Source organism: Gorilla gorilla, chromosome 9 (genome assembly GCF_029281585.2).
Source record: "Gorilla gorilla gorilla isolate KB3781 chromosome 9, NHGRI_mGorGor1-v2.1_pri, whole genome shotgun sequence".
Lineage (NCBI taxonomy): Eukaryota > Metazoa > Chordata > Mammalia > Primates > Hominidae > Gorilla > Gorilla gorilla.
In genome coordinates this window covers 125,146,727-125,174,577 of record NC_073233.2, presented here as the reverse complement: position 1 = coordinate 125,174,577, position 27,851 = coordinate 125,146,727, and the positions used below count along the sequence as shown (strand labels likewise).

Sequence of the window (27,851 nt, the reverse complement as noted above, 5' to 3'; positions counted from 1 at the left end):
CTGGCTCGGACCAGACCCCCCTCCACCCCTTCCCCTCGGCCCCCCCACCCCGCTGCCAGCCACCCCCCCGTCCCACTTCTAGGCCGGGACCCCCGCCTCGGTTCTCACAGCACCCTCCACGCCCCCCACCCGACCCCCATGCCCGGCCCTCGCCCCGCAACCCCCACCCACGCTCGCCCCGCACACACCTCCCGCGCCGCGCCCCCGGGAGGAAAGTGGGGGAGGGACGGGACGCACCTGAGCGGGCGGAGCGGGGGGAGGGGGCGGCCGAGCCACGGGGGGAGGGGTCGAGCGCCGGCCCGCGCGCGGCACCTCCCACTTCCGGCGGCACGAGCGGAGGGGGCGAGGCTCCGGCCGCGAGAGGAGAGGCCGCGGTGGCGCCGCGCCGCCCCCGACGGCGCCCTCTGGCGGCGACAGCTGGCGCCGCCGGGGCACGGGGATGCTGCGGGAGACCCCTGAGATACAGGTGGACTCTCCCGGGGCGCGGGGAAGAAGGGAGAGCCGACTGCGAGAAGGAAGGCGACCTGGGTGGGCAGGATCCCCTCTGGGAAGATTACAGGGACAGTCGGGGCCATGGCGGTCAGGAGAAGAGCAACGAATGGCTTTTAAAGGTCGGAACCGAGATGCCCTTTACAGAGGACGCCATGAAGGAGAGCCTTCTGAAGAGGGACCATGTGGAAGATGCCCCGAGGACTCGGGGAGGCGGAGCCCGCGGGTTCAGCCCCCAGCGCCCGCACGGCCCCTGCCTGCGTAGGCCGCCCGCGGGAGCCGGACCCCGGGCGCCGGTTGCTGTGGCCCGCGGGGGTCGCCGGGCCGCAGGCGCCGCGCTGATTGGCTGCGCCGCGGGCGGAAGTGATGCTGCTGTCACTGCTCCTCCGGCTCCCGGGAAGCCGCGAGTTTCCGCAGGGAGGCGGCGGCAGCTGCGGCCGGGCCGGTGAGTTGGGAACTAGGTGTGGAGCTGGACCTGGGTAGTCAGGGGGGCCCAGAAGTGGGGGAAGCCGGCGTCTGAGGATGAGGGAGATGCACAGAGGGTGCCTGAGGTCCTGACGTGGGGGACCACAAGGAGATGGGGACCCAGGGCCCAGGATTCCTGGATAATGTGGGTGCTAATGAGGAGAGGGGCACATTGCACGGAGCGATCGAGGCCGACGGAGGGAGAATCGGGAAACTGACCCGGTACCCAAGCTGGCTTCTAGGAGCCGGGTGTGGAACAGCGAAGACAGTCGCTTGGGAGCAGGATCTGGACTCCGGGCTGCCCATTCTCTTCTTCCTTGTCAATTAAGAGCTGTAAAGGGAGGCCTAGCCGTTGGGAGAGGTTGAGACCTGCTTTCAGAAGGCATTTAAGGTTCCTTTCCCAGAAGCCTGGGGGATAAAAATGCTGCCTTGCCACTAGTAGACAGAAGGAGCTCCTGCTTCTCTTTCTTCCTGACATCTGTGGTGGGATCTACTGAGTCTGAAGGAGTCTGCCTAGCGGGGCCACTGTCTGGCTAACAAGGGTTTTGTTTGTTAGTTTGTTTACTTAGTAGAGTATGCAGACTGGAGAAGACACCTAAATATCTTGGGAGAATTGAGGCTCCCGGGGGCAGGGAGGGATTGAGAGGGAATATGCCTGGAAACCTAAGAGAAAACTAGAGGAAGAAATGTAGTATGAAGATTTTTAGAGGTAAAGGAGAGGTGGCATAAGTTCTCCTTTCCAGGAAGCCTTTCAGTAAAATTCCCATTTTTCTGGAATGCTTTGAGGTAGAGCCGCTTGGGTGTGTATCTGAGTACTAAGCCCTGCCCCAGGGTGGACTCAGTGGAGAGCAAAGGCTTTTAAAGGAGCCCAGCCACCATAGGTACACACATGTCCTGCCACCCCATTTGTCTGTCCCCCAGTTCTAACTTGGCTCTTTTTTTTTTTTTTTTTTGAGGGCTCCTGAGACCAATTCCCTGGTTCTGTCAAACCCAGGCAATTGGAGTCCCAGTCTGGAGTCTGAGTCCTCACCTTGAAGCCAGCCTCCTGAGCTCAGTACAGGAGTAGCTGCTTAGTGAGGTTCTCTCGTCATTCGTTCTCTCCTGGTTGCCCGCTTGTCCTTGGTGCCTGTTCTGTTTTGTTTGCACTCTCTGGCTTTCCCTGTTTCGCCCCTGCCGCCTCCCTCCTTTCACTTTCCCTGGTATCCTTCTGGGATACACAAATCAGGAAGTTAGCTACCACCTGGACTTCTAGGACGTTATTACCTACTCTTTCAAGAGGCATTTTGGTAACAGTTTTTTGCTAGGCCTCTGGGGAACAAAATGAAAAGAGGGTGGCACGATAGCACAGGAAGTGGGTTTTTTGGGTGTTATACTGATTTGGCCTCACCGTACCAGTTCTGCTCCAGTCTATGACCGATTTTAGATCTTTGGAAATGACAATTAATGAAGTTTCTTTGGTTCCTGGTCCTGGAGTTTATCTAACCTCAGCTTGTTGCCCTGGGATTGGTGGGACATTATTTCTTCTGTTCTTGGATCCCACAGGTCTGTAGCCTTTGCTGAGTCAACACTACTCACAGTGAAAGTGATGCCTTTTCTCTATTTGCACAACATGAGTGTGACGTGGTTAGCCAGACCAGGAGCTCAACCTCATGTAGAATCCAGGTGGGCACGGGGCCCTGTTATGGGGAATTAGCCTTGAGGACAACTGGACTGAGGAGTCAGCTGGGAAAGATTTATGTCCCCTCTAAATGTAGGGGTGAAGGGGTTGTCTCTGCTAAAGAACAGTCACGATGCAGCCAGTAGTTTGTGGAAGCGATGTGTGCTTTGAGCCCTGTGGGTGGCAACAGGGGTTGCTCGCAGTGCCTGTGAGCAACTGGACCTCCTGCTGGATTAGCTGGTGTCGTGAGGATTGGCTGTCTTGCTGTGGGAGGCCATCCGCTGGTGTTAGTGCTGGCCCACACTCCACCTGGGGGCTTATCCCTGTTGGTCAGGGATAGATGTGAACAAAAAGAGAGGATCAAATGTTTCATAATTTAAAAGGCATGGCTTGGGGACTTCCAGGGGGAACACATGGATGGCTCAGCATCTCCCTCTCAGATTCCTGCAGTTACCAGCTCTTTGATCTCTTCCACATCCTTTTTCTTTGTCTGCAGTCCACTGCTCTGATGCCGAAGGGGAGGCAGAAAGTGCCACACTTGGATGCCCCCCTGGGCCTGCCCACCTGCCTCTGGCTGGAATTAGCCGGGCTCTTCTTACTGGTTCCCTGGGTCATGGGCCTGGCAGGGACAGGTGGGCCTGATGGCCAGGGCCCAGGGGGGCCGAGCTGGGCTGTGCACCTGGAAAGCCTGGAAGGTGACGGGGGGGAAGAGACTCTGGAGCAGCAGGCGGATGCCTTGGCCCAGGCAGCAGGGCTGGTGAATGCTGGACGCATCGGAGAGCTTCAGGGACACTACCTCTTTGTCCAGCCTGCTGGGCACAGGCCAGCCCTGGAGGTGGAGGCCATCCGGCAGCAGGTGGAGGCTGTGTTGGCTGGGCATGAAGCTGTGCGCTGGCACTCAGAGCAGAGGCTGCTAAGGAGGGCCAAGCGCAGCGTCCACTTCAATGACCCCAAGTACCCGCAGCAATGGCACCTGGTGAGTCCAGTCCTGCAGTTTGCAGTTTCAGGTGCGTAGGTTCCAGTCCGGTTCTTTAGTGGGCTTTTGACTATATCACTCTTCAGTCACCTTCATCCTTTGCCTGAGGGACCATTTCCCGGTTCTGTGGTGTTTCCCTAGGCTCTCCCTCCCTTCTGCTGTCTTCTAGAGGCCGGTGTTCTGCAGTGCTCAGGGCACAGATGGTGCAGCCAGGCTGCCTGGGCTCATGGTCCAGCTCTGCCACTTACTAGCATGTGCATTTGGGCAAGCTGCTTAAACTCTGTGCCTCAGCTTCTCCATCTGTAAAGTGGAGATTGTAATAGTGCCCACCTCATAGAGTTATGGTTAGGGTAAGTGAATGTATACATGTGTAGCACTTAGAACCATGCCTGACACATGGTAAACACTATGACATAAGTGATACGATACTACCATTGCCATAAGAAGTGTATCATCTGGCCCGGCGCGGTGGCTCACGCCTGTAATCCCAGCACTTTGGGAGGCTGAGATGGGCAGATCATGAGGTCAGGAGATCAAGACCATCCTGGCTAACGCGGTGAAACCCCGTCTCTACTAAAAATACAAAAAATTAGCCAGGCGTGGTGGCAGGCGCCTGTAGTCGCAGCTACTCGGAAGCCTGAGGCAGGAGAATGGCATGAATCCGGGAGGTGGAGCTTGCAGTGAGCCAAGATCGTGCCACTGCACTCCACACTCCAGCCTGGGTGACAGAGCAAGACTCCGTCTCAAAAAAAAAAAAAAAAAAAGAAGTGTATCATCCAACCCTTCACCCTAGCTACCATTTTATCCCAAATCCCCCATGACTGATGACAAACTTTCCTAGAATCCAAGGCTGTGGCAGAGCTCTCACCTGCTCCTCCTTGACTCTGTTCCCACCTGACCTATTGGTCTGCAATCTCTGTCTGGCTCTTTGGTGGAGGCTAAGGGTGAAAAGGGGCTGCTAGCTATAACTTCATCTCCCTCTGGGCTGTGCTATGTGTCACTGTATTCCCACCCTGTCTCTCTTACAGAATAACCGACGGAGCCCGGGCAGGGACATCAACGTGACGGGTGTGTGGGAACGCAATGTGACTGGGCGAGGGGTGACGGTGGTGGTAGTGGATGACGGAGTGGAACACACCATCCAGGACATTGCACCCAACTATGTGAGTGGCCCTGGAATGACACCCCTCACCCCCCACGTCTTACCTCCTTCTTGATGTTGCCTCAGTCTTGTCCCCTTTTCTAGAGGTCTTTGGGCCAAATAAAAGAGCCTGGGAGGTGGGATGGGGTTCATCCTCTTCTTTTCCCGAGCTAGCCAGTCAAGGCACAGCAGATGGCTCTAACTCTAAGAACAATCCTGCTCTCAGTTCTAGTCCTTTTCTGAGGAGTAAGGAGTGGCCCCTGCAGGCAACTTCCCTCTTGTTGGAAATCCGAGTGCCTTCCTCTCTCTAAAGCGTGGCCTCTAGGGAACCCTACCTGCCTTTTTTCCAGGTTTCCCAAGACGTGGAGCTGTAGGCACATTCGCATAATGGGCAAGAGAAGTTTGCTGGGAGCTGTGGCACTTCTCAGTTTTGCCCCAGTGTCCTTTGCTCATATCTTTTAGCCAGTGTGGTTTGCAGATAGAAATGGGCTTATTGGGTCCGGGCGCGGTGGCTCACGCCTGTAATCCCAGCACTTTGGGAAGCCAAGGCGGGCGGATCAGGAGGTCAGGAGTTTGAGACCAGCCTGGCCAAGATGGTGAAACCCCGTCTCTACTAAAAATACAAAAATTAGCCAAGTGTGGTGGTGCTCACCTATAGTCCCAGCCACTCGGGAGGCTGAGGCGGAAGAATCGCTTGAACCTGGGAGGCAGTTGTTGCAGTGAGCCAAGATTGTGGCACTGCACTCCAGCCTGGGCAACAGAGTGAGACTCCATCTCAAAAACAGAAACGATGAGAAATGAGCTTATCGCCCTAGCTTCGATTCCCAAACTCCCATTTCCTTTCTGTCCCTGAACCCCAGGACCTGATCCCCTCTAACCAGTGAATGACCACATGTCACCTCCAAAATATTTCAGAGCCCTGAGGGTAGCTATGACCTCAACTCTAATGACCCTGACCCCATGCCCCACCCGGATGTGGAGAATGGCAACCACCATGGCACGCGATGTGCAGGAGAGATCGCGGCTGTGCCCAACAACAGCTTCTGTGCCGTGGGCGTGGCCTACGGGAGCCGCATCGCAGGTAACTTGTGCCTCCAGCCTAGCCTTGGTAGGCTGCTCCTGTGACCACAGTCTTCATTTCCTGCACCCCTCCCTACTCTGAAACATCTTTATCCCATAGCCCAGCTGACACACATAGCATAGAGCAAGGGTGAGTTTATAATAGGTGTCTGTAGGACATATCAGCTCATTGATTTTTCAGTGCAGTGATGTTTCAAACATGTTTTTCTATTTATAGTTCCATAAATTACCAAGTGCCTTCTTGTCGGTTTTTCCTCTATGATCCGATACGTCTATGGTGGCAGCCTTTGCGTTTCCCAGCTCCCCAGCTCCCAGTCCCACTGATGGTCACAGGCTGCTCTCCATCCTTTTGGGGGAGCTGAGCAGCCCTATTCCTCCCTGGAGGTGGTTCTGTGGTTCTTTCACACTCAACCTCTGTCCATCAAGGCAGAAGGTGAAGGGAATGAATGCGGAAGCCCTCACCATAACTCCTTATGTGCTTGGGAACCTACAGACTGAACAGACTATTCCTCTTATACTCCAGCAGAGGGCAGTAGCTCTCCATAAATGAGACCAGGGCGAGCCAGAAACCCTGTCCAAGTCCCTTCTCTGAAAGTGCCACAGCACTGCAGTCTGGGCGACAGAGTCAGACTTTGTCTCTCTCTCTATATATATATTTTTTGGTGGGGGGACAACTAATACGTATACATGGTGTAAAAATGCAAAATGGGCTGGGCGTGGGGGCCACGAGGATCACACCTGTAAACCCAGCACTTTGGGAGGCCAAGGCAGGCAGATCACTTGAGGTCAGGAGTTCGAGACCAGCCTGACCAATATGGTGAAACCCCATCTCTACTAAAAATACAAAAATTAGCCGGGCGTGGTAGCATGCGCCTGTAGTACCAGCTACTTCGAGGCTGAGGCAAGACAATCGCTTGAACCCAGGAGGTGGAGGCTGCAGTGAGCCGAGATCATGCCACTGCACTCCAGTCTGGGTGACAAGTAAGACTTTGTCTCAAAAAAAAAAAAAAATGCAAAATGTACAAAGAGCGTGTAGGGAAAAATAAGTCTCCCACATATGGCTCCCCACCTCCCAGTTCCCCGGCTAGGAGACCAGCATTAGTGAGGAGCTGCTGTGGCCTTCATTGCCTAGGTATCCGGGTACTGGATGGACCTCTCACAGACAGCATGGAGGCAGTGGCGTTCAACAAGCACTATCAGATCAATGACATCTACAGCTGCAGGTGAGGCAGAGCTGCGGATGAGAGGGCAAGAGTCTGGAGCACCTGGGACAAATCCGCCAACAAAATCCCAACCAGTGGGCTGACTTAGGCCGGAGCAGGGGTCTCCTCATTGGGTTCAGCTAATAAGTCCATTGCCTTCATTTCTCTAGATTCCCAGCCACTGGGCGCTCAACCTTAAGCCCCCGTCACCCCCGTAATCAGATTGCCACATGAGAAGCCCTGGCCTGTGCACATTTATTTGTTTTCTAAACTCCTAAGGACTCTGCAAGAAAGCGGGCTTTCCTCTCCATCCACAGGCCAGCTGAATGCCCAACACCAATCCCCCACCCCACGCCAATGCACTGCACCTTCAGGGCATGGCTGTGCTGGACGGGACAAGAAGGAAATGGGGTTGGGGGCCCACATGGCATTGATGGCGCCTGTTCCTCCCCCAACATACCTCCCTTAAATCCATGACATCATCCACAGGGTACACTTCCCGATAGAGACAGAATAGAGAACTCCTCAGCCTGAGAACCAAGAGCTTCCACAGAAGTTCATGGGCGCTCTGCCTTCTACCCTACGAGTTGGGCCAGGTGCGGTGGCTCACGCCTGTAATCCCAGCACTTTGGGAGGCTGAGGCATGTGGATTGCTTGAGGTCAGGAGTTCAAGACCTGCCTGACCAACATGGTGAAACCCCATCTCTACTAAAAATACAAAAATTAGCCAGGCTTGGTGGCAGGCACCTGTAATCCCAGCTACTCCAGAGGCTGAGGCAGGAGAATCGCTTGAACCTGGGAGGTGGAGGTGGCAGTGAGCCAAAATCGCGCCATTGCACTTCAGCCTGGGCAACAGAGGAAGACTCCGTTTCAGGAAAAAAAAAAAAAGGTCTACATGTCTCTGATCCCTAGATCAGGAGATGAGTGACCTCTGTCCCTCTCTGCCACTATGGGCTATGGGGACATTCACAAGGAAAAGAAGAGCCTTAGCACACTTCTGTTTTCCACTTTGGAGAGGGGATGGACCTTTGAACCCTGTGCCTTTTAATCACGGAAGCCTTTAAGTGGAACCCTTGGGAGGAGTTAAGAGCTGCAGGTCAAAGGGTAGCCAGCTGAGACTGGGAGGCGCTGGGTGGGTAGCCGCAGCCTGGCTCTGGCTGTCCCCTCTAGATATTTATTTCTCAACAGCTGGGGACCAGATGACGATGGGAAGACAGTGGATGGCCCCCATCAGCTTGGAAAGGTAACTGGCCTGCACAAAGACTCTGAGAAATGGGACGCCCTCTTCATACAGTCCCAGGAGAACTGCTGCAAGTTGACCCATCTTCCCACTCCACCTCCACGCTCAGTCTCCTTTCAGGAAGAGAACACCTAATGTCGGGGCAGGAAGCCTAGGGGACGTTTGTTCCTAGAGAGGGAAATGGAACAGTGCTTTGAGATTGTTTCCCTTTCATCTTATCCTGAGCTCCCATGTCTGGCCCCACCCTGTCCTCTGATAAGCAGAGGGCGTCCATCAGTCATCATTCAACTCACAGCTGCCCCACATCCTGGGTCAACTCACAGCTCCCTCACATCCAGAGTCCATCTTCCAATCTTTCCCCCATGCCCAGTGCCCTTTGAACTTTTTTCCTTTTGTTTCTAGAAGGGGTGGAGAGGGTGACTGATGTGGTAGGCGGAGGTCTTTCTGTGGGTTCCTCAATTGACACCCTGATGTTTTGGCTCCTCAGGCTGCCTTACAACATGGGGTGATTGCTGGTCGCCAGGGCTTTGGGAGCATCTTTGTGGTAGCCAGTGGCAACGGAGGCCAACACAACGACAACTGCAACTACGATGGCTACGCCAACTCCATCTACACAGTCACCATAGGTAGTCACCCAATGTTTCTGTGCTCCTGTGTATGTGTCACCGAATGGTTAGGGCATCACACGTCTTGTCCTAGCTTCTGTGTGTGTCTAAATGTGTGAGCACAATAATCTCTTTGGGCTCAGATAGGACTAGCCCTGCTTGCAGAGGACCTGGGACTTCCTTAGATGTCAGCATACCCTGGGAACACCTTCAAGCCATCATCTGGAGATCACCGAGCTGCCTCCACCCCACCACAGCTGGTTAGGCCTCTGCTCTGGCCTGTCTTTCTGTGGGCCACCTTCTGCCTGCTGGAAGCCTCCCCTGACTCCCCACAGGCCTAAATTAAGTGCCCTTTGCCTGTGCTCCCAGTTAGCATGTGTTTATTTACTTACCCGACTTCTACCTGACTCTAGGCTCCTTGAGACTAGGACTGCGGCCTTTTCCATATGGCCCTGATGCCTGGCACGGGTGTGACCCACAGTAGATGGGTAATGAATGTTGAAAACAGTAAACATGTGAATGAATAAGTGGGTATGAAGGTAGAAGGCTGCCAGTTGTACCCCAGAGCCTATTGAAAGAATGGTATTGCGGCACAGAATGCCCTCTGCCACTTGAGACTGCCTGTTCAGAAGAGAATCAGGACTGCTCTGAGGGACGTGGGCTGCTCAGATCATGTTTCCAACTCAGGACAGCCCCCCAGGATGATAACTCCAAGATAACTGACATGAGCAGGCCCCTGCCACAGGACCCCTCTTCATCTCAGCTCCTATTTCCCTCCTCTGTCCCTAGGAGCTGTGGATGAGGAGGGACGCATGCCTTTCTATGCAGAAGAATGTGCCTCCATGCTGGCAGTCACCTTCAGTGGTGGGGACAAGATGCTTCGGAGCATTGTGAGTGCCTCCCGGGCCCTCCACAGCCTGCCCCTTTCCCACAGAATTTCACGTCTCAGACATCACAGCGCTTCTCACTGTTCCCTGCTTCCCTGCCCCAACACTCAGGCTCCTCTTTCCCCACAGAGCTGGATGTCTTAAGGCATGCCACCCTTGGAGGAGTAGACCCGGGGACTCTGAATACATCTTGGGAATGCTTTTATCTTAGAAATTTGGATTTAGGACGAATATACATATTGTTTTAGAAACTAAGTGTCACATGGGGCCAAACATGGTGGCTCACTCCTGTAATCCCAGCACTTTGGGAGTCCAAGGCGGGTGGATCACTTGAGGTCAGGAGTTCAAGACCAGCCTGGCCAACATGGTGAAACCCTGTCTCTACTAAAAATACAAAAATTAGCCTGATGTGGTGGCGGGCACCTGTAATCCCAGCTACTTGGGAGGCTGAGGCAGGAGAATCGCTTGAAACAAGGAGGCGGAGGTTACAGTGAGCCAAGATTGCACCACTGTACTCCAGCCTGTGTGACAGAACAAAACTCCTCAAAAAAAAAAGAAAAGAAACTAAGTGTCACATGGATTAAACAACTTTTTCACACTCAAGGAAATGCACAAACAACTTCTTTGCAATGTCTTCCTTTGGTAAAATTTGGGCTTTTGCTAATTTCTGTGGACTTAAAAAAAACTCCTAATTCCATTGCCCTTCAGCTGTTAGGTAAATACTGTGAGTTCTGGTCATGTGCATCTTCAGGAGGAAAGCTAGTCTGGTGGTGGTTTTTATGGGATGGGTGGGAAGAGGAGTGGGGGAATGTCTCATGTCAACACCAGAGAGAGCTCTTTCTCTGGAGCTATAATTGGAGCCATAGCAAATGAGATTGGAGCAGGGTCGTGGAGCTTCTCTAACCTGTGGAACCCATTTAAAGAATTTGAAGACGATCGCCTACACCCAGCTGGGCTTAGCGCCATCCCAGCAGGTTTAAGGCAGGCCTCTAGACCATCTTCTAGAGCTCTCTGCCTGTCCCTGTTGCCCGCAACCATATAATGTGGGCATAGGAGGCTCTAGGCAGGAGCTGGGCTGGAGCCAGGTGGTATCAAATTTCTCCAGTGGCTGAGTCGGGAGATCTCTCTGGGGCCATTGGGAATTAGGCTGCTTTGTCTTCCTGCTGGGTCAAATTTATTTTCCAAAACTAAAATTTTGTTATGCCAATAAATGACTTCTGGTCAACACAATGTTCCAAGGCTCTGTGCCAGTTGACCCCTACTATCCCCTCCCCCCAGCCCCAGGGAGAAGAGAAAAGGGAGTGGACTAAAGTAGAGAGGGAAGAGAGGCTGGGCTGTGTGCACAGAGGGCACCCACTGCAGGCCAGGCTGGGTTAGGAGGAAGAACAGGAACATACCAAACTCCACCCTCTAGCAGAACTCTAGGGAACCCAGCTCGCCCTGCCCAGGCCAGGGACCTAAGAAGGTTCTACAACATAATTGTCACTCTTGCTCTGCTGTACCTGGCCTTTCTCATCTTAACTCACCTCAGCTTCTCACCCTCACCACCCTCTTCCATCTGAAATGTAATTTGCCCAGAAATGAAGAGAGAGTGTGTTTAGCAGAATTCCCATCTTTGGAATGTCCTTGCCGTGGAAACTTCTTGTTGCCAGTTTCTAGTCAATGACCAGGGCAGCTGGATGGAGCTGTCTTTCTGAGGGCAGAGGCTGGGGGCATATGCTTCCCACCATTTGGCTCCCTGGGGAAGCAAAGCTTCTCTGGACTTTTCAATGCCTGCCTGTGGCTCCTGCCACCGTAGACAAGTTCGTGGGCTTCACAGCCACACTTCAGACTATCACTGCAAGGCTGTTTCCTTAACAGGAAAAAAAATCAACCCACTCCCTTGCATAAACCAGGCTCCCACTCTCATTGAGACAACCACTTGGAGAGTGCTTTTCCCTTTTTTTTCTGGGAGTGCGCCATGGCTGGGTGAAAATTACATCTCTTGGCAGCTGCTCTAACAGCTGGGAGGGAAGCAGTGAGTACAGTGGAGAAAGGGCAGCTCTTGGCAGAAGTCGCCACCCTGGTATCTGACCCAGAAGAGAAGTTTGGAAGAAAGAAATTCTCTGGTGTTAGCACTGACACCGTGGGCCAACGATCCAAGTGCCATAGAGTGGAGCAGATTTAGGCAGGGCCCGCCTCAGCTAAACCCTCTGAGTCTCCAGGGGTAATGACAGCCCCAAAAGAGCTTGATGCCAGGCAGTCACTGCCTCCCCTTGCCCCATTCTCGCTCCCCACCTCAGAACCACACGGAGAGAAGAGGTTTCATGGCATCTGGCCCAGAGCAGTGAGGCAGCTTGTCCTGTTGAGAGCTGTAGAGCTGGGCAGGTGGGCCATATAGACACTGAGTCCATGCAGGGCTCAGGGGTGGGCAAGGACACAGTCCTCTCTTGCTGGAACACACTCCCTGTGTTCACGCCGACATCATTCCAGCCCCTGTCGTGGAGCTGCCAAATTGGATTTCCTTGAATAGTGCCGTCAGTGTTGTCCCAGCTCCAGCTGGGCCCAGTAGCTCCCCTGGCCACTTCCTCTGTCTAGCTTGGTTGTGGGGGTTGAAGGGTTTGGAGTTGGGAGTTGGGATAGAGGATTTAGGAATGGGGGCAAGAATATTAGGAGCAAAAATCGGGAGGCCCCCCATGGTGGCTCATGCCTATTAATCCCGACACTTTGGGAGGCTAAGGCAGGAAGATTGCTTGAGGCCAAGAGTTCGAGACCAGCCTGGGCAACATGGTGAGATGCTGTCTCTACAAAAAATAAGAATATTAGTGTGGTGCAGTGGTACACGCCTGTAGTCCCAGCTACATGGGAAGCTGAAGCAGGAGGATCGCTGGAACCCAGGAGTTCGAGGCTGCAGTGAGCTATGATCTTACCACTGCACTCCAGCCTAGGCGACAAGGAAAAATAAGAAAAAAGAAAAGAGTTGGGAAACTCTTATCTGCACTGGATGGGAGCCCTTTCCTATCTCTACCTCCTTTTGCCAACAACCACACCCTCAAAAGTAACTTTTATTATCTTTGTCTCTGTTCTCCAGACATTCTGTTAGGAGGCCAGGAGGGTTAGGGTTTCCTTTGCCGTGACCTGCTGTTGGGTCCTTCTCTGGTCAAAGATTCAGCTCTAACAAAGGAAGGGTCCACCTGTGAGACCTGTTCTGAGGACCAGCCCTGTACCTTCCCCCCATAACAACTTTGAACTCAGTCTCTAGCTTCTTTTTTAAAAAATATTCTTTTTTTATTTTTTAAAGATGGGTTCTCACTCAGTCACCTAGGCTGGAGTGCAGTGGCACAGTCATAACTCCTGTGCTCAAGCAATCCTCCTGCCTGGGCCTCCCAAGTAGCTGGGACTATAGGTGGACACCACTGTCCCCAGCTTGAACTCAGTCTCTAACCTACTTCCTTTTCCTGTTTCACTTCCAGGTGACCACTGACTGGGACCTTCAGAAGGGCACTGGCTGCACTGAGGGCCACACAGGGACCTCAGCTGCAGCGCCTCTGGCAGCTGGCATGATAGCCTTAATGCTGCAGGTGCGGCCCTGCCTCACGTGGCGTGATGTCCAGCACATCATTGTCTTCACAGCCACCCGGGTGAGATACCAGCAGGTAGACAAGTGGCCTGGCCCAGCCTGCTCCAGAGTTCGGGTATCAGGTGGCCTTAGATTCTCAATGTCCCAAATGTTAGATACTAAGTCTCTTTCAGAGTCCCTTTCAGAGTTGCATATGTAAAGAACAGGTGTGGGGACCCCACAAAGACCACAGGCCTAAACTCATTTTATCTGCAAAGGGGAGCTCTGGCTGTGCCTCCTGGCCCCTTCTCTAGAAGCAAGCCAGTGGGGTGGTGACATCATGGGCTTTGACCTTTTGTCCCAGCTTGCCTTGGGGAATCCATTCCCAGTAGCCATAGTGGGAGAGCGTGGACTGGATCAGCCAGCAGGGCAAGCAGGGAAACCAGAGTCAGATTGTTGAGACTACACTGGCAATGCAAGAGACTAACCAGGACCTCTGTCCTTTCAGTATGAGGATCGCCGTGCAGAGTGGGTCACCAACGAGGCAGGCTTCAGCCATAGCCACCAGCACGGTTTCGGCCTCCTCAACGCCTGGAGGCTTGTGAATGCAGCCAAGGTGAACAGGTGTTGGCAGGGCAGGGTGCCCTGTGTGGAGTGACCAAGGGTCGGGGCTGAATGCCCAAAACTGCCTGGGATATCATAGGTGCCTAGTAAATGTTCATTCAGTTCATTGATTTAACAATTTCAACCTTCATCCCAGCTGATATCCATTTTACAAATGAGAAAGCAGGCTCAATGCTATCACTGAAGTTTCCAAACTACTAATAGAGTAAACGGGACCTGAGTATGTGTGGGACTCAGGATGCTCTGGTTCCCCTCCTCCACCCTGGACACAGCTGTTTCCTCTGGTTCCTTAGCTGGGGGCTGTACAGAGCATTCCAGCGAGCAAGCAGGAGCTGAGGGCTGAAGGAAGATGATGAGGAGTGGAAAAATAAAGACAGTTAAACCTTCAAGATCGTATTGACAAGGGCGTGTGTGTTTGTGAGAATGTGGGTGTGATCATTCTTGTTTGTTGATTTGCCACCCCCTCCTTTCCTTTCATAGATCTGGACATCTGTCCCTTACTTAGCATCCTACGTCAGTCCCGTGTTAAAAGAAAACAAGGCGATTCCGCAGTCCCCCCGTTCCCTGGAGGTCCTGTGGAATGGTAAGTAATCAGCACAAAGGGGGTTAATCTTAGGCCTGAGGTTTGGGGCCGGGTGACAAGGAAGTTAAACTCGTCCTCCCTGCCAGATTCTACCCCCTTTCGGAGCTGAGCTCCAGCCAAACCTGTGGAGTTTTCTTTGACCATTTTAGGACATGTTACTGCTTCTGAGTTGGCTGCCCCGGCTGCTTAAACAAGACCTTTCTCCTGGGTTCCTGGTAGTGAAAAGGAGCAGCAGAGCAACTGAGGAGGAGGGCGGGTGGGAGGCATGGGACTGGGGCTTGGGGAGGTGTGGCGAGACTGGGGCGAGAGCTCAGAGAAGCTCCTGTGACTTCCATGCTAAGATCTTGCCAGAGAACTCTGGTCAGTCCTCAGGTGTCTGGATGAAGTAAAGGAGTTAGGCATTTCTTCCTTTGATTCTCTGGCTTACCTAATAGAGAGAGTCAGATGTGGTCTGCTGGGGATGGACAGAGGGTCTGTAGAAATCTCCTAGGCTTTAGTGACCCATCCTCTGCCTCCGCCTCCACGGTGGCCAGCATGAACCAGGATTGTCTGAAGGGGTTGTATCCTCTTAAGCCAGCGACCTGGTTTTATGTTGAATGAAGAGGCGGACGCCCTCCCTAGAGGAGAGTGCAGCTGGATCAGGATGCTTGTGCAGAGGATGCCCTGTCTGCACATTTACCAGCGTTTTCCCTACCCCCAGCTCCTTGGGGAATTCTTTTTCCTGGAGTCATTCACTACTTTTTGCAAAGGAAGTATGCTATGCTTAGTGCCCAAACCAAAACTGTCTTCACTTTTTCTGTCCTCCTAGAAAGTGATCAATCGAGAGCCATGGCAGGAGAAGGAATGGCCAGAGAAGGTTACTCAGAAGGGAGGATGAGGGGTGGCTTCCCTCAGGTGAAGGTTTCACTGAGAAGAATTGAGTTTTCTCCTCCTAACCACATCCAGCACTTGCCCAATTTCCCTCAATGTGGAATGAAACCCCTGGGCCAGTCACTGCATTTCCCGTAAAAGGAATGTTATCTTGGAAAGGGCATAAAGCATCAGCCAAGTCAGAGAAGTTCAGAAACATTTCCAGGAATGCAGTTCATTTGGAACCCCCTGGCTTTGCACTTGCGTGTCTTAGAGATAGCGTGCCTTCAACTTTACCTTCCATCCGGGGCTATTTCCTGTTGCATCTGTCAAATGAGGGCAGTGACTTAAAAGAGTAATATGGTCTTCCCAGCTTCGTCATCCTCTGCTTCCCGCTGACCAGGGGACGTTGCCACGGAATGTCTACCCTAGGCATTGAGGCATCTGGCAACTGCTTGCTTGTCACTAAAAAGTAAGAGAAAGAAGGACAGATTGCCTGGGTGGAGAAGAGAGGGAGGTGGCCTAGTGGAGAAAGCAGGGTTAAGAGAAGGGAGGGAAAGATTTAGGGAGTTTGGCTAATGGAGCCCTTTACCTGTTGGAAGGGCAGCAAGCAAAAGTTTTACCAGAGTTTTCCCTACCCCCAGCTCCTTGGGGGATTTTTTGTTTTGTTTCATTTTTGTTATTGTTTTTTTGCCTTGAGTAATTTTGACATGCAGAGTTATTCACAACTTTTTGCAAAGTACTATTTTCATTGGCTTTTCAGAGCCAGTGAAGTTGCCTTCTCCTCCAACATGACCACATTTTCCTCTGAGCAGACAAAAACAGAACAAATGAGTTTGCGGGCTTGCTTGGAGGTTGAAAGAAGTAAGTCCAGTTAAAATGAGAGTTGAGCCAGGTGCCCTGGCTCATGTCTGTAATCCCAGCACTTTGGGAACTTTGGGAGGCGAAGGCAGGCAGATAACCTGAGGTCAGGAGTTTGAGACCAGCCTGACCAACATGGTGATACCCCATCTCCACTAAAAATACAAAATTAGCCGGGTGTGGTGGCTCATGCCTGTAGTCCCAGCTACTTGGGAGGCTGAGGCAGGAGAACCCGGGAGGCAGAGGTTGCAGTGAGCTGAGATCACACCATTGCACTCCAGCCTGGGCAAGAAGAGGGAAACTCCATCTCAAAAAAAAAAAAAAAAAAAAATGAGAGTTGAGCAGCTCAGTCCCAGGAAGTCAAGAAACCCCTTCTACAGCCAAGTTATGGTTGTTTTCCACCAGGACCTGGTTGATTCAGTGTCTGGGGGCTGGAAAGTGAACTTTTTATAAAGCAGAGGGAGCTGAACATCCCTGAGATAGAAGAGGAGGCTAAATACCTCTAAGACTCTAGAGTAGCATTGTCCCAAAGAATTTTCTGCAATGATGGAACTGTTCTATGTCCATGCTGCTCAGTTCAGTGGTCACTAGTCATCTGAGTCTATTGAACATTTAAAACATGACCAGTTGGCCGGGCATGGTGGCTCACACCTATAATCCCTTTGGGAAGCTGAGGCAGGAGCATTGTTTACGCTCATGAGTTCAAGACCAGCCTGAACAACATAGTGAGACCCTATTTCTACAAAAAATAAAATTAGCCAGGGGTGGTGGTGCATGCCTTCTGGGAGGCTGAGACAGGAGGATTGCTTGAGCCCAGGATGCCAAGGCTGCAGTAAGCCATGGTTGCACTACTGCACTCTCCATCCTGGGTGACAGAGCGAGACCTTGTCTCAAAAATAATAATAGGCTAGGCGTGGTAGCTCATACCCAGCCTATAATCCCAGCACTTTGGGAGGCCAAGGGCGGGGGCGGATCACTTGAGGTCAGGAGTTCAAGACCAGCCTGGCCAACATGGTGAAACCTCGACTCTACTAAAAAAAAAAAAAAAATACGATACAAAAATTGGCTGGGCACGGTGGCTCACGCCTGTAATCCCAGCACTTTGGGAGGCTGAGGCGGGTGGATCACAAGGTCAGGAGATCAAGACCATCCTGGCTAACACGGTGAAAACCCATCTCTACTAAAAATACAAAAAAATTAGCCAGGCGTGGTGGTGGGTGCCTGTAGTCCCAGCTACTCGGGAGGCTGAGGCAGGAGAATGGCATGAACCAGGGAGGCGGAGCTTGCAGTGAGCCAAGATCGTGCCACTGCACTCCAGCCTGGACAACAGAGTGAGACTCCATCTCAAAAAAAAAAAAAAAAAGTATATATATATATATATATATATATATATATATATATATACACACACACACAAATTAGCCAGGCATGGTGGCACGTGCCTGTAGTCCCAGCTATTCAAGAGGTTGAGGCAGGGAAATTGCTTGAACCTGGGAGGCAGAGGTTGCAGTGAGCCAAGATTGCGCCATTGCACTCCAGCCTGGATGACAGAGCAAGACTCCATCTCAAATAATAATAATAAGGCTAGTATGACTAAGGAGCTAAATTTTAATTTTATTATACTTCATTTTAATTTAGATAGCCATGTGTGGCTAAGGGCTACCATATTGAGAAGTGCTGCTAAAGAGCAAGACTGATTTTTCTCTCTGCCCGCTGACAGGAGGTTATGAGGGAGAGGGGATTGGGGCCTCTTGGGGTTTTTAGATCTGACGCTGGTCTGAAATCTCTACCTGAGGGTAGGAGGGAGAGTGGGGCTCTGGAGGAGTGTGTTATTCACACTCAGAGAGTCTGTGATTGGAAGGTGCCTGAACACCCACTTGCACCTCTCCTTTTGTTGTCGTTTGCAGTCTTGAGGATACTGGCTAAGCCTCTGCCTACGCAGTGAGTCCTGTTCCTTCTCCTCTCCAGGTCTTCCCTCTTTAACCAACATTTCCCTCTCTGCTGATTCTTCCTTTCTGCCTTCAAATGCTACCTCCAACCAGGAAACTTTTCAAATGAATGAACTGAAGCAATTTCTCCCCTTTGTCACACACTCCCTCTGCCACAGAAGACTTGCTTTCTTACTCATAGTGCCCCTTTCCTGACCGGTTCAGGGCTGGTTCAGAGTTCATCCTTTTTAACATTCTTGTCACTCTGACCCTATTAATGAGGTCTTTGTTGCAACGTCTCTCCTCCTGTAGCTTCTGTGGCCTTCTTGGCTCCATAGCCCTCCTCTGCCTTCTCTGCCTGAGGTACTTGTTTCATACTCCTGAACTGTGAGTGTCTTCTAAGGCTTGTTTCCTGACTTTTTCCTCACTCTACATCATCCTCCTTGACAGTACAGCTATGTTTATGACCTTAGCTACCACCTCTCCACAAATGAGTCCTCGACCTAAATCTCTTATTCTGATCCTTCACCAGTGGAAAGGATAGAAACTAGAGCATAGCTTCCATAAGATTATGGCCAAATAGTCCAGGCACGGTGGCTCACGCCTGTAATCACAGCACTTGGGAGGCCGAGGTGGGCAGATCACGAGGTCAGGAGATTGAGACCATCCTGGCCAACATGGTGAAACCCCGTCTCTACTAAAAATACAAAAAAATCAGCTGGGCGTGGTGGCGGGCTCCTGTAGTCCCAGCTACTCGGGAGGCTGAGGCAGGAGAATTGCTTGAACCTGGGAGGTGGAGGTTGCAGTGAGCAGAGATCATGCCACTGCACTGCAGCCTGGTGACCGAGCAAGACTCCGTCTCAAAAAAAAAAAAAAGAAAAAAAAAAGATTATGGGCAAATAGAACCCTGGCATCTTCTGGGACAGAGAGTGACTGTTGAAAAACATTCCAATTTACCAAAGGCCAAATAATAAGATGCTTTTTATGTGCCAATCACTGTTCGCAGCGTTAGCTCATTTAATGCATTAACTCATTTAGTTCTGGTAGAGAGAGTTCTAGTGTACTCATTTGCACTGCCACCCAAGTCCCCATCCACACCAAGAAGTAAATGGATGTAGCATGCCACTGCGTACACTGCGAACGCAGACAAGCACTCCTTTTGGGATTCTATTCTGTTCCATAACATGTCATTTCTCTCCTGTAAGCCCCTTCTCTGCCACATCAATGCTGTCCTCTAACTATGCCATAAATATTTTCCATCATCTTTCTGTTCCTAAATCACTGTGTGCTGTTGATATTCCACCAATACAGTACACTTAACATATACAAAATTTTAGATTTCACTATCACCTCTCAAAAGCTGGCTTGCTTTCTAAGATTTTCCCATTTATGTCAGTGCCATCACCATTCCCTAGGCCCCCAAACTTGAAACTCACGAGTTTTTCATCCCTCTAATATCCCTCGCCTCTTCCCAGGTCTTCCCCAGCCCTTTCCCTTGCAATTTAATCTTTTTGTTGTTTTCTGTGAAATATCTCTCAATCGACTTATTCATTCTACAAATATTCGAGGCCTACTTCATCCCAGGCACTGTATTAGTTCTAGAGACTTGGGGATAAGACACTATTCCTGCCTTCAACGAGCTCACAACCTGGTAGGGAAGACAGTGAGGTTTACAGGCATAGTGCAGTGTTATAGGCACTGCAACAGGGACAACACAGGTGCTTTGAGAGCACAGCAGATTGATGTCTCCTGCCACTAAGGAAGAAAGGGAAGGTTTCTCAAAGAAACTGGTGGCCAGGCACAGTGGCTCATGCCTCTAATCCCAGCACTTTGGGAGGCTGGAGCAGGCAGATTGCTTGAGCTCATGAGTTCGAGACCAGCCTTGCCAACATGGCAAAACCTTGTCTCTACAAAAAAATACAGAAATTAGCTGGGCATGGTGGTGCACACTTACAGTTCCCAGCTACTAGGGAGGCTGAGTTGGGAAGATGGATTGAGCCTGGGAGGCGGAGGTTGCAGTGAGCTGAGATCATGCCACTGCGCTCCAGTCTGGCGACAAAGCAAGACTCTGTCTCAAAAAAAAAAAAAAAAAGAAAAGGCCGGGCACGGTGGCTCATGCCTGTAATCCCAGCACGTTGGGAGGCCAAGGCGGGTGGATCACAAGGTCAGAAGTTTGAGACCAGCCTGACCAACATGGTGAAACCCCGTCTCTACTAAAAATACAAAAATTAGCTGGGTATGGTGGCACATGCCTGTAATCCCAGCTACTTGGGAGGTGGGAGGCTGAGGCAAGAGAATCGCTGGAACCCAGGAGGCGGAGGTTGCAGTGCCACTGCACTGGAGATCGTGCCACTGCGCTCCAGCCTGGGCAACAGAGCAAGACTTCGTCTCAAAAAAAAAAGAAAAAAGAAAAAAAAACTGTGATGTAATTATTTTGTAAATGTGGAGGGGACGACAACTGGGGAAAAGGTGTGGGCATGATTTGTTAGATTCTCATCTGCCATAAATGAAAGTCAATGCATAATGTCTCAAATTGATAAGCCATGAAATATCCATAACACTTACTGTTTAGAAACACGAAAGTAGATCCCAGAAGAAAACAATTAAAAACAATAAAAAAAAGTTTGCTTCTGGGGAGTAGATCTCAAAGGTGGTAGGGAATTGTTTTTTTCATTATAAGCACTCTAGCACCAACTTACATTTAAATTCATGCATACTATTTTAATAGAAAAAAATGTCAAGGACAATTGGGAAGGTAAGAAGTAGCCATCGTGAATCTAAACAGCTTTCTCAAGAATTTTGACAATAAAGGAAAAGAAATAATATCTGATAGATATGTAGCCTTAACATTAGCTAGGTACCATTCTGAACACTTTAGGTATATTAACTGTTTAATCCTCGTCTCAAACCTATGAAGTAGGTACTGTTACTGGCCCCATTTTACAGATGAGGAAACAGTTCTCACAGCTAGTAAGTGGCAGAGCTGGGATTAGAACCCAAGCTTAGTGGCTCCAGAGCCCATGCTCTTAATTCTCGTAGGTGGCAGGGAGTGAAGAATTGAGAAAGGGTTTATTTGTTTTTGCTTTTCATTTGTAGTAGGAAAGGTGCTAGCAAAAAGGTCCAGCCAAGAAGATGGATAATCAGGCTGAGCCATTGTTTGACTTTTGCCAAGTATTGCTGTGAAAGGACAAGAAAGTGAAGGGAGCTTGAGAATGTAAACACACATGTTGGATGAGCCATGGAATCTCAGCCAGTTAGGAGAAAGGAGCTTGAGGGGTTGTGGGAAAATGAGGGGTCAAGAAGAGAGTGGGGAAAGTGGAAGGAGAGAGGTTGTTTTCAAAGAAACGGGACATTGGCTTTGAAGAGGTGACAGATGGAATTATAGAAAATGAGGCTGGGTGTGGTGGCTCGTGCCTATAATCCCAGCACTTTGGGGGGCCAAGGCAGGCAGGTGGGTCACCTGAGGTCAGGAGTTCGAGACCAGCCTGGCCAACACGGTGAAACCCCGTCTCTACTAAAACTACAAAAATTAGCTGGGCGTGGTGGCACGCGCCTGTAATCCCAGCTACTTGGGAGGCTGAGGCAGGAGAATTGCTTGAACCCAGGAGGTAGAGGTGGCAGTGAGCCAAGCATCTAGCCACTGCACTCCAGCCTGGGTGACAGAGCTAGACTCCGTCTCAAACAAACAAACACCCCTGTCCTTGCTCAGTCATCTACAATAGCTCTTAGTTGCTTATTTAAAACAAAAATCTTTAAAGCCCATCCCACCCTAGGTTACCCAGCCCCTACTTTCAGTGCCTCTCTGAGCTACTGTGTCTGTAAAATCAACGTATTGTACTCTGCCTTGCATATTGGAATAATTTTTTTTTTTTGAGACAGGCTCTCACTCTGTTGCCCAGGCTAGAGTGCAGAGGCACAGTCATGGTACACTGCAGCCTCAGCCTCCTGGGATCAAGCCATCCTCCCACCCTCAACCTCCTGAGTAGCTGGGACCACAGGTGCTTACCACTATATCCAGCTAATTTTTTATTTTTTTGTAAAGATGATGTCTCCCAGGCTGAAGTTATCCTCCACCATGCCTGGAGTGAGCCACCATGCCTGGCCTGGAATAAATTAATGGAAGAAAGGGTGCTTTAAAAAGAATTGTATTTGGTCGGGTGCAGTGGCTCACGCCTGTAATCCCAGCACTTTCGGAGGCTGAGGCGGGTGGATCATAAGGTCAAGAGATTGAGACCATCCTGGCCAACATGGTGAAACCCCATCTCTACTAAAAATACAAAAATTAGGTAGCCATGGTGGCGTGCACCTGTAGTCCTAGCTACTTGGGAAGCTGAGGCAGGAGAATCGCATGAACCCAGAAGGCAGAGGTTGCAGTGAGCCAAGATCATGCCACTGCACTCCAGCCTGGCAACAGAGAGAGACTCTGTCTCAAAAAAAAAAAAAAAAAAAAAGAATCGTTCTCATTACAGCCTAATTTCTTAATAGTCCCCAGTTGAGTCTTCCTCTTCAGTAGTTTTTTGTTTTTGTTTTAATAATTGTAGATTTACAGGAGGTTTCAAAGAAATGTACAAGAGAAGTCCCGTGCACCCTTCTCCCGATCTTAATGTTTCACACAATTAAAGTATAATATCAAAACCAAGAAATTGACATTGGTACAATCCATAGAGCTTATTTGGAGTTCACCAGATACACATGCTGTCAATATTTGTATATGTGCATGTGTAGCTGTATGCAATTGTATCACATGTAGCCTTGCATAACTACCACCACAACCAAGATCCAGAACAATTCCATTATCACAAGACTCCTTTGTATTACCCCTTTCTGGCCACACCCATCCCCTCCCCTGTCCCTGGCCCCTGGCACCCATTTATCTGTTATCTATTACTGCAGGTACTTCAATTAACATCACCTAAATGGAATTGTGTGCTACGCATCCTTTTTCTTTTTTTTTTTTTCTTTGAGACAGGGTCTTGTTCTGTTGCCCAGGCTGGAGTGTGGTGGCATGAGCATGGCTCACTGCAATCTCCACCTCTCGGGCTCAAGCGATCCTCCCACCTCACCCTCCCCGGTAGTGGGACCACAGGTGCACACCACCACACCTGGCTATATGCTTCTTTTGAGATTGCTTTTTTCACTCACATAATTTGCTTGAAATTTATCCACCAGCATTTTTTAAAAATTAACTGTGCATCGTCTTCAGTGAGATGTGTGCATTTCGTCTTTGTTCATGCCTTTTCCACTGCCTAGAATGCCCTCTACCAACCCTGTCTACCGATCTGTATTCATTTCTTTCAGTGTGTCTCACTGCTGTGTGCCTAAACCCATCTGACTTATTTCTCTTCCCTTATCAATTATGTATATTTCCCATACCATATCATTTTTCACTTGCAGGTAGGAGACAGGGACCACGCCCATCTTATCTTTATATTCCCAGCATCTAGTACGGTGCCTGAAATGGAGGAGGTACCCAGTAAATAATGTTTTGGATGAATGAATGATTGAAGTTGCTCTGCTGGATTCTTATATTGTGTCTTGGGCATGTGTTGTCTTCCCAGCTGCACTCGAAGCTACGTTGTAACCTTGAGAGCAGCAGCTCCATTCCATTTACTAGTATAGGCGAGGTCCCAGTTAGGGTTTCCGTAGATGTTTGTATGTGGCTTCAGTGAGCATGTGTCTTTGTGTACATGGGGGTGAAGTGAAGGCGTGTTTGTGGGCTGGTTTCCCAGCTGCCCAGCCTGACTTTCTACAGTCAGCAGGATGGACCTGGAGATGTCAGGGCTGAAGACCCTGGAGCATGTGGCAGTGACAGTCTCCATCACTCACCCACGGCGCGGCAGCTTGGAGCTGAAGCTGTTCTGCCCCAGTGGCATGATGTCCCTCATCGGCGCCCCCCGCAGCATGGACTCGTACGTACACCCGCCCAAGGCCTGAGCAACCTTTTCAGCAAGGGCCTTTCCAAGGAAAAGAAATGGGAGAAGTGGATCCTGGCACTGTCCTAAACTACTGTGGCACTGGCTATCCCTGGCAGCTGGAAGCCTTTCGTCACATGCCTTCTTCAAGCGCTAGGCCCTGCACCTCACATACACGTTCTCTAATCCTTCTAAGAACCCCCTAGATTAGACTTTGTAACCTCCTTTTACAAATGAGGAAACTGGCTGGGTGTGGTGGCTCACACCTGTAATCCCAGCACTTTGGGAGGTCAAGGCAGGAGAATCACTTGAAGCCAGGAGTTCAAGACCAGCCTGGGCAACAAAGTGAGACCCTGTCTCTACAAAAAAATTTAAAGATTAGCCTTACAGGCCTATAGTCCCAGCTACTCAGGAGACTGAGGTGGGAGGATCACTTGAACCCAGGAAGTCAAGGCTGCAGTGAGCTGTGATCATGCCACTGCACTCCAGCTTGGATAACAGAGTGAGACCCTGTCTCCAAAAAGAAAAAGAAAGAAAAAGAAAACAAGTCATGGAGCTAGTAAGTGCCCAAGAGAATAAGAATAAACCTAGATCCGTGGGACTTCAAGCCTGTGCGCGCTCCATGCTTGCTTTTTCCACCACACCACGTTAACACAAATTCCTCCTTCCATGAGACCCCAGGGGCAAGGGGCACCTGAGAAGCCCTCGTGGCACCCTCCCAAGTTGTTTCCACGGCTACTACAGTAAGAAAGTGTTGCTGGGGGAAGGTCAGCTCTCTGGCCCACGCCTTCCACCTGTTTCTGCTGTGTTCTTTCCTCAGGGATCCCAACGGCTTCAATGACTGGACCTTCTCCACTGTGCGATGCTGGGGGGAGAGAGCCCGAGGGACCTACAGGCTTGTCATCAGGGATGTCGGTGAGTCTTGTGCCCTCACACCAGGCCCTGCCTTTCCTGCTTGTTATCTGGTCCCTCTGCATCTCAAGAGTCCCCACAGAAAGTGTCCCGTGTGCAATATATAGGGTTGCCATTGGACCAAGAGGGTTGATGCCAAGAGTGTGGCCCATCCATGAAATGGGCATTGCTATCTGAAACTGTTCATTTATACTACCTCTCATATTCCTTGGAGGAGTGACCCATCCATTTTTCCTCAGGATAGCAACAAAAAGTCCTTGTCGAAACCACATTTCAAGTCCTTTTACGTATAACCATCCTTCGGCCAGCCCCGGTAGGCAGGTAAGGGCAGGACTCATTTCACCATTTTTTTTAAACTGGCCCAGAGGTTTGAGGTGACTTGTGGAAGGTCACCATATCAGTGAAGGCCACAATATCCATGAATTGTGAATATCTTTAGTATCAGCGTATAGACTGGAAATTGAGCTCCACCCTCCCATCCTCCAGTCAGTTAGGTATTCGCTAGGCCAGTGGTTTTCAAAGCTTTCTTTAATTTGGTAGAAAGACATTTTTTCCAATCCCAGCTGAACCCCCAAAATATGGGAGAGAAAAGCAAGACTCTGCTTTGGAGTACAGCCTTTCAACCCTTTCCATCCCTAAGGGCACCCAGTGAGGCCCTTCTGCAGAACCTGGGGTCAGTGGGACACAGTGAGGCAGCTCCTGGAGCAGACCATGTGACCTGAGCCCCTTTGGGTGGCAGGGCGGGCAGGGCCTCTGCTGTTTGGCATGGCTGACAGAGGGGCGTGGCTCACGAGCTGCCCCTTGCTGCCCTAGGGGATGAGTCATTCCAGGTCGGCATCCTCCGGCAATGGCAGCTGACCCTATATGGCTCTGTGTGGAGTCCAGTAGACATCAGGGACAGACAAAGGTGGGTAAAGCCGCACGTGTCAGAGGGTAGGCCAGTCACAGGGGAAGGGCCGCCTAGGGAGCCCATCGCCCTCTGAACCCCAGCTGTGCTTCCCAGCTCCAGCCTCAAGCCGGTAGATGGAGCCCCGGGCTGGGAACTCACAGTCTGGGCCTCCCCTTTTTGCTGTGGGGCTTCCCTGTCTTCAGCTGTAAGGCGGGAAGATGGGTGAGGGCAGATGGTATAGGAACCATAGTCAGTGGGACATCCTCACCTCTTTTCTTCTCCACAGGCTGTTAGAGAGTGCCATGAGTGGAAAATACCTGCACGATGACTTCGCCCTGCCCTGCCCACCGGGGCTGAAAATTCCTGAGGAAGATGGTTACACCATCACCCCCAACACCCTCAAGGTACTAGGGCCAAGACTCAAGCTGCGGGTAGATGGGACTGTCCTGTCTGGGGGATGGAGTTCTTAGTGTGTTTCTCAGGGTGACCTGCGGGGTGAAGGACTGGGAAGACCTGGGTCCCAGCAGTGGTTTCATAGCATTGCTCCTACCCTGCTAGCCTAACTCTTACAGGACAGGCCTTGTCGGGGGAGGGGGCAGGGGGAACAGTTTGGGTGAAAAAGGCAGTCCCTAGAAGGAAAAAGACTTTCTGAGCTCATTGTCCTGGGCTGAGAAAGGCTGTAGGCTTCGGGAAACAGTGCCTCACGTAGGTGCTTGCCTCGGCCCCAGACCCTGGTGCTGGTAGGCTGTTTCACCGTCTTCTGGACCGTTTACTACATGCTGGAAGTATATTTGAGCCAGAGGAATGTGGCTTCCAATCAAGTTTGTAGGAGTGGACCCTGCCACTGGCCCCATCGGAGCCGGAAAACCAAGGAGGAAGGGACAGAGCTAGAATCAGTGCCACTTTGCAGCAGCAAGGATCCAGACGAAGTGGAAACAGAGAGCAGGGGCCCTCCCACCACCTCTGACCTCCTTGCCCCAGACCTGCTGGAGCAAGGGGACTGGAGCCTGTCCCAGAACAAGAGCGCCCTGGACTGCCCTCATCAGCACCTAGACCTACTGCACGGGAAGGAGGAGCAGATCTGCTGACCTCAGGGCCTGACAGTGTGGGACAGGCTCTTCTTTCCCAAAATGAGGGAGCTCTTGACAGAAAGCAGTTCTGATGCTTACATCTGGAATCTGAGGCATCCTCTGACTCCACTCAAAGAGGGTGAGGGCCTTCTTAAGATACAAATGGCGGAGGATTGCTGCCAGAGAAGTCTGGTCAGAGCCACAGGGTCTGCCTCCAGCCAAACGGGAGCTTTTGGTGAGAAGGTGTTGGACAGGGGATTGGCGCCCCCCTTTGGTTTGGCCTCCATCCTCATCCCTCTTGGGCCAAGCCAGCTGCCTAGGTCCCCCAAGCGTGGGGGACCCCTTCCCACATATGAGTTGAGAAGGTGCCTGCCATAGCCAGGAGCGCATCTCAATGGAAACATCACTGGGGTCACTTGGGAAGAGGACTTCGGGGTAGAGGCTGGGAGGAGCCCCTGGACGTGCCTGTCCTGAAAGCGGCTGCCTCCATTATCCATTCCCAAGATGCCTGATCAGAAACCAACCATGAATGAACCCCTGGCTCCTTCACCACCCCCACGATTGGTATGATGCTGCCGGCACAGCTGGGATACACACGGCTCCCCCAGGCCTGAGCTGCTTCACTAGGGAATCCTGCGGCAGGACTGCAGAGCAGATGGCAGACGCACATGTTGGAGGAGAGAGCTTTGGGAGCCACTGCCACTCCAGTCCTGCCACCACCCTGTCTTCCTCTGCAAGTGCTCAGGGAAATGGCCTTCCCGCCGGAGGCCAGCTATCTGCCTGACAGGCTGTGACTCTTCTCTCATCCTTGGCCTTCTCCCCTCTTCTGAGCTAGTTGGTTGAATTTTTTTTAATGCTTAAGATTTGTTTTTCTCTTTTCACAGCAACATTTTCTTGAATTTTTTTCTGCACAGCTTTTCCAGAATAAAAACCTTCCAAACAA

At 51.1% G+C, this 27,851-nt stretch overlaps 2 protein-coding genes across 6 annotated transcripts in view; one reads left to right on the top strand and one right to left on the bottom strand.

Annotated features, from left to right (window-relative positions):
• Nucleotides 1-809, bottom strand: part of RNF214 (ring finger protein 214) — a 62,500-nt gene extending 61,691 nt beyond the window's left edge. The window contains exon 1 of one of the 2 annotated variants that reach the window (XM_004052193.4): nt 238-809. The gene's annotated coding sequence lies outside the window, so the exon portion shown is untranslated. The remainder of the gene's footprint in view (nt 1-237) is intronic. The other variant, XM_055355004.2, reaches the window with a different exon arrangement.
• Nucleotides 720-27,851, top strand: LOC101139746 (proprotein convertase subtilisin/kexin type 7). 4 transcript variants are annotated; one of them, XM_019036148.4, is made up of 17 exons: nt 720-934; nt 2,497-2,616; nt 3,108-3,587; nt 4,616-4,750; nt 5,644-5,809; nt 6,941-7,031; nt 8,199-8,253; nt 8,738-8,876; nt 9,645-9,745; nt 13,195-13,362; nt 13,789-13,896; nt 14,385-14,487; nt 23,878-24,034; nt 24,858-24,952; nt 25,763-25,856; nt 26,125-26,242; nt 26,567-27,851. In XM_019036148.4, the coding sequence occupies exons 3-17, from the start codon at nt 3,120-3,122 to the stop codon at nt 26,924-26,926; spliced, it is 2,358 nt and encodes a 785-aa protein (XP_018891693.3). In that variant the 5' UTR covers nt 720-934; nt 2,497-2,616; nt 3,108-3,119; the 3' UTR covers nt 26,927-27,851. The 4 variants fall into 4 exon arrangements, 2 of the variants coding, with proteins under 2 accessions (XP_018891693.3, XP_018891694.3); XR_010129201.1 differs by lacking the exon at nt 25,763-25,856 and having other exon boundaries at nt 806-934; nt 26,567-26,585; XR_002007810.4 differs by lacking the exons at nt 26,125-26,242; nt 26,567-27,851 and adding an exon at nt 25,189-25,270 and having other exon boundaries at nt 806-934.

Bases quoted from the DNA above. Each gene is read 5' to 3' on its own strand.
- LOC101139746 (XM_019036148.4), top strand. From the start codon at position 3,120: ATGCCGAAGGGGAGGCAGAAAGTGCCACACTTGGATGCCCCCCTGGGC. The intron at 8,254-8,737 runs GTAACTGGCCTG...TTGGCTCCTCAG, and splicing joins GCCCCCATCAGCTTGGAAAG to GCTGCCTTACAACATGGGGT. The intron at 8,877-9,644 runs GTAGTCACCCAA...CTCTGTCCCTAG, and splicing joins CATCTACACAGTCACCATAG to GAGCTGTGGATGAGGAGGGA.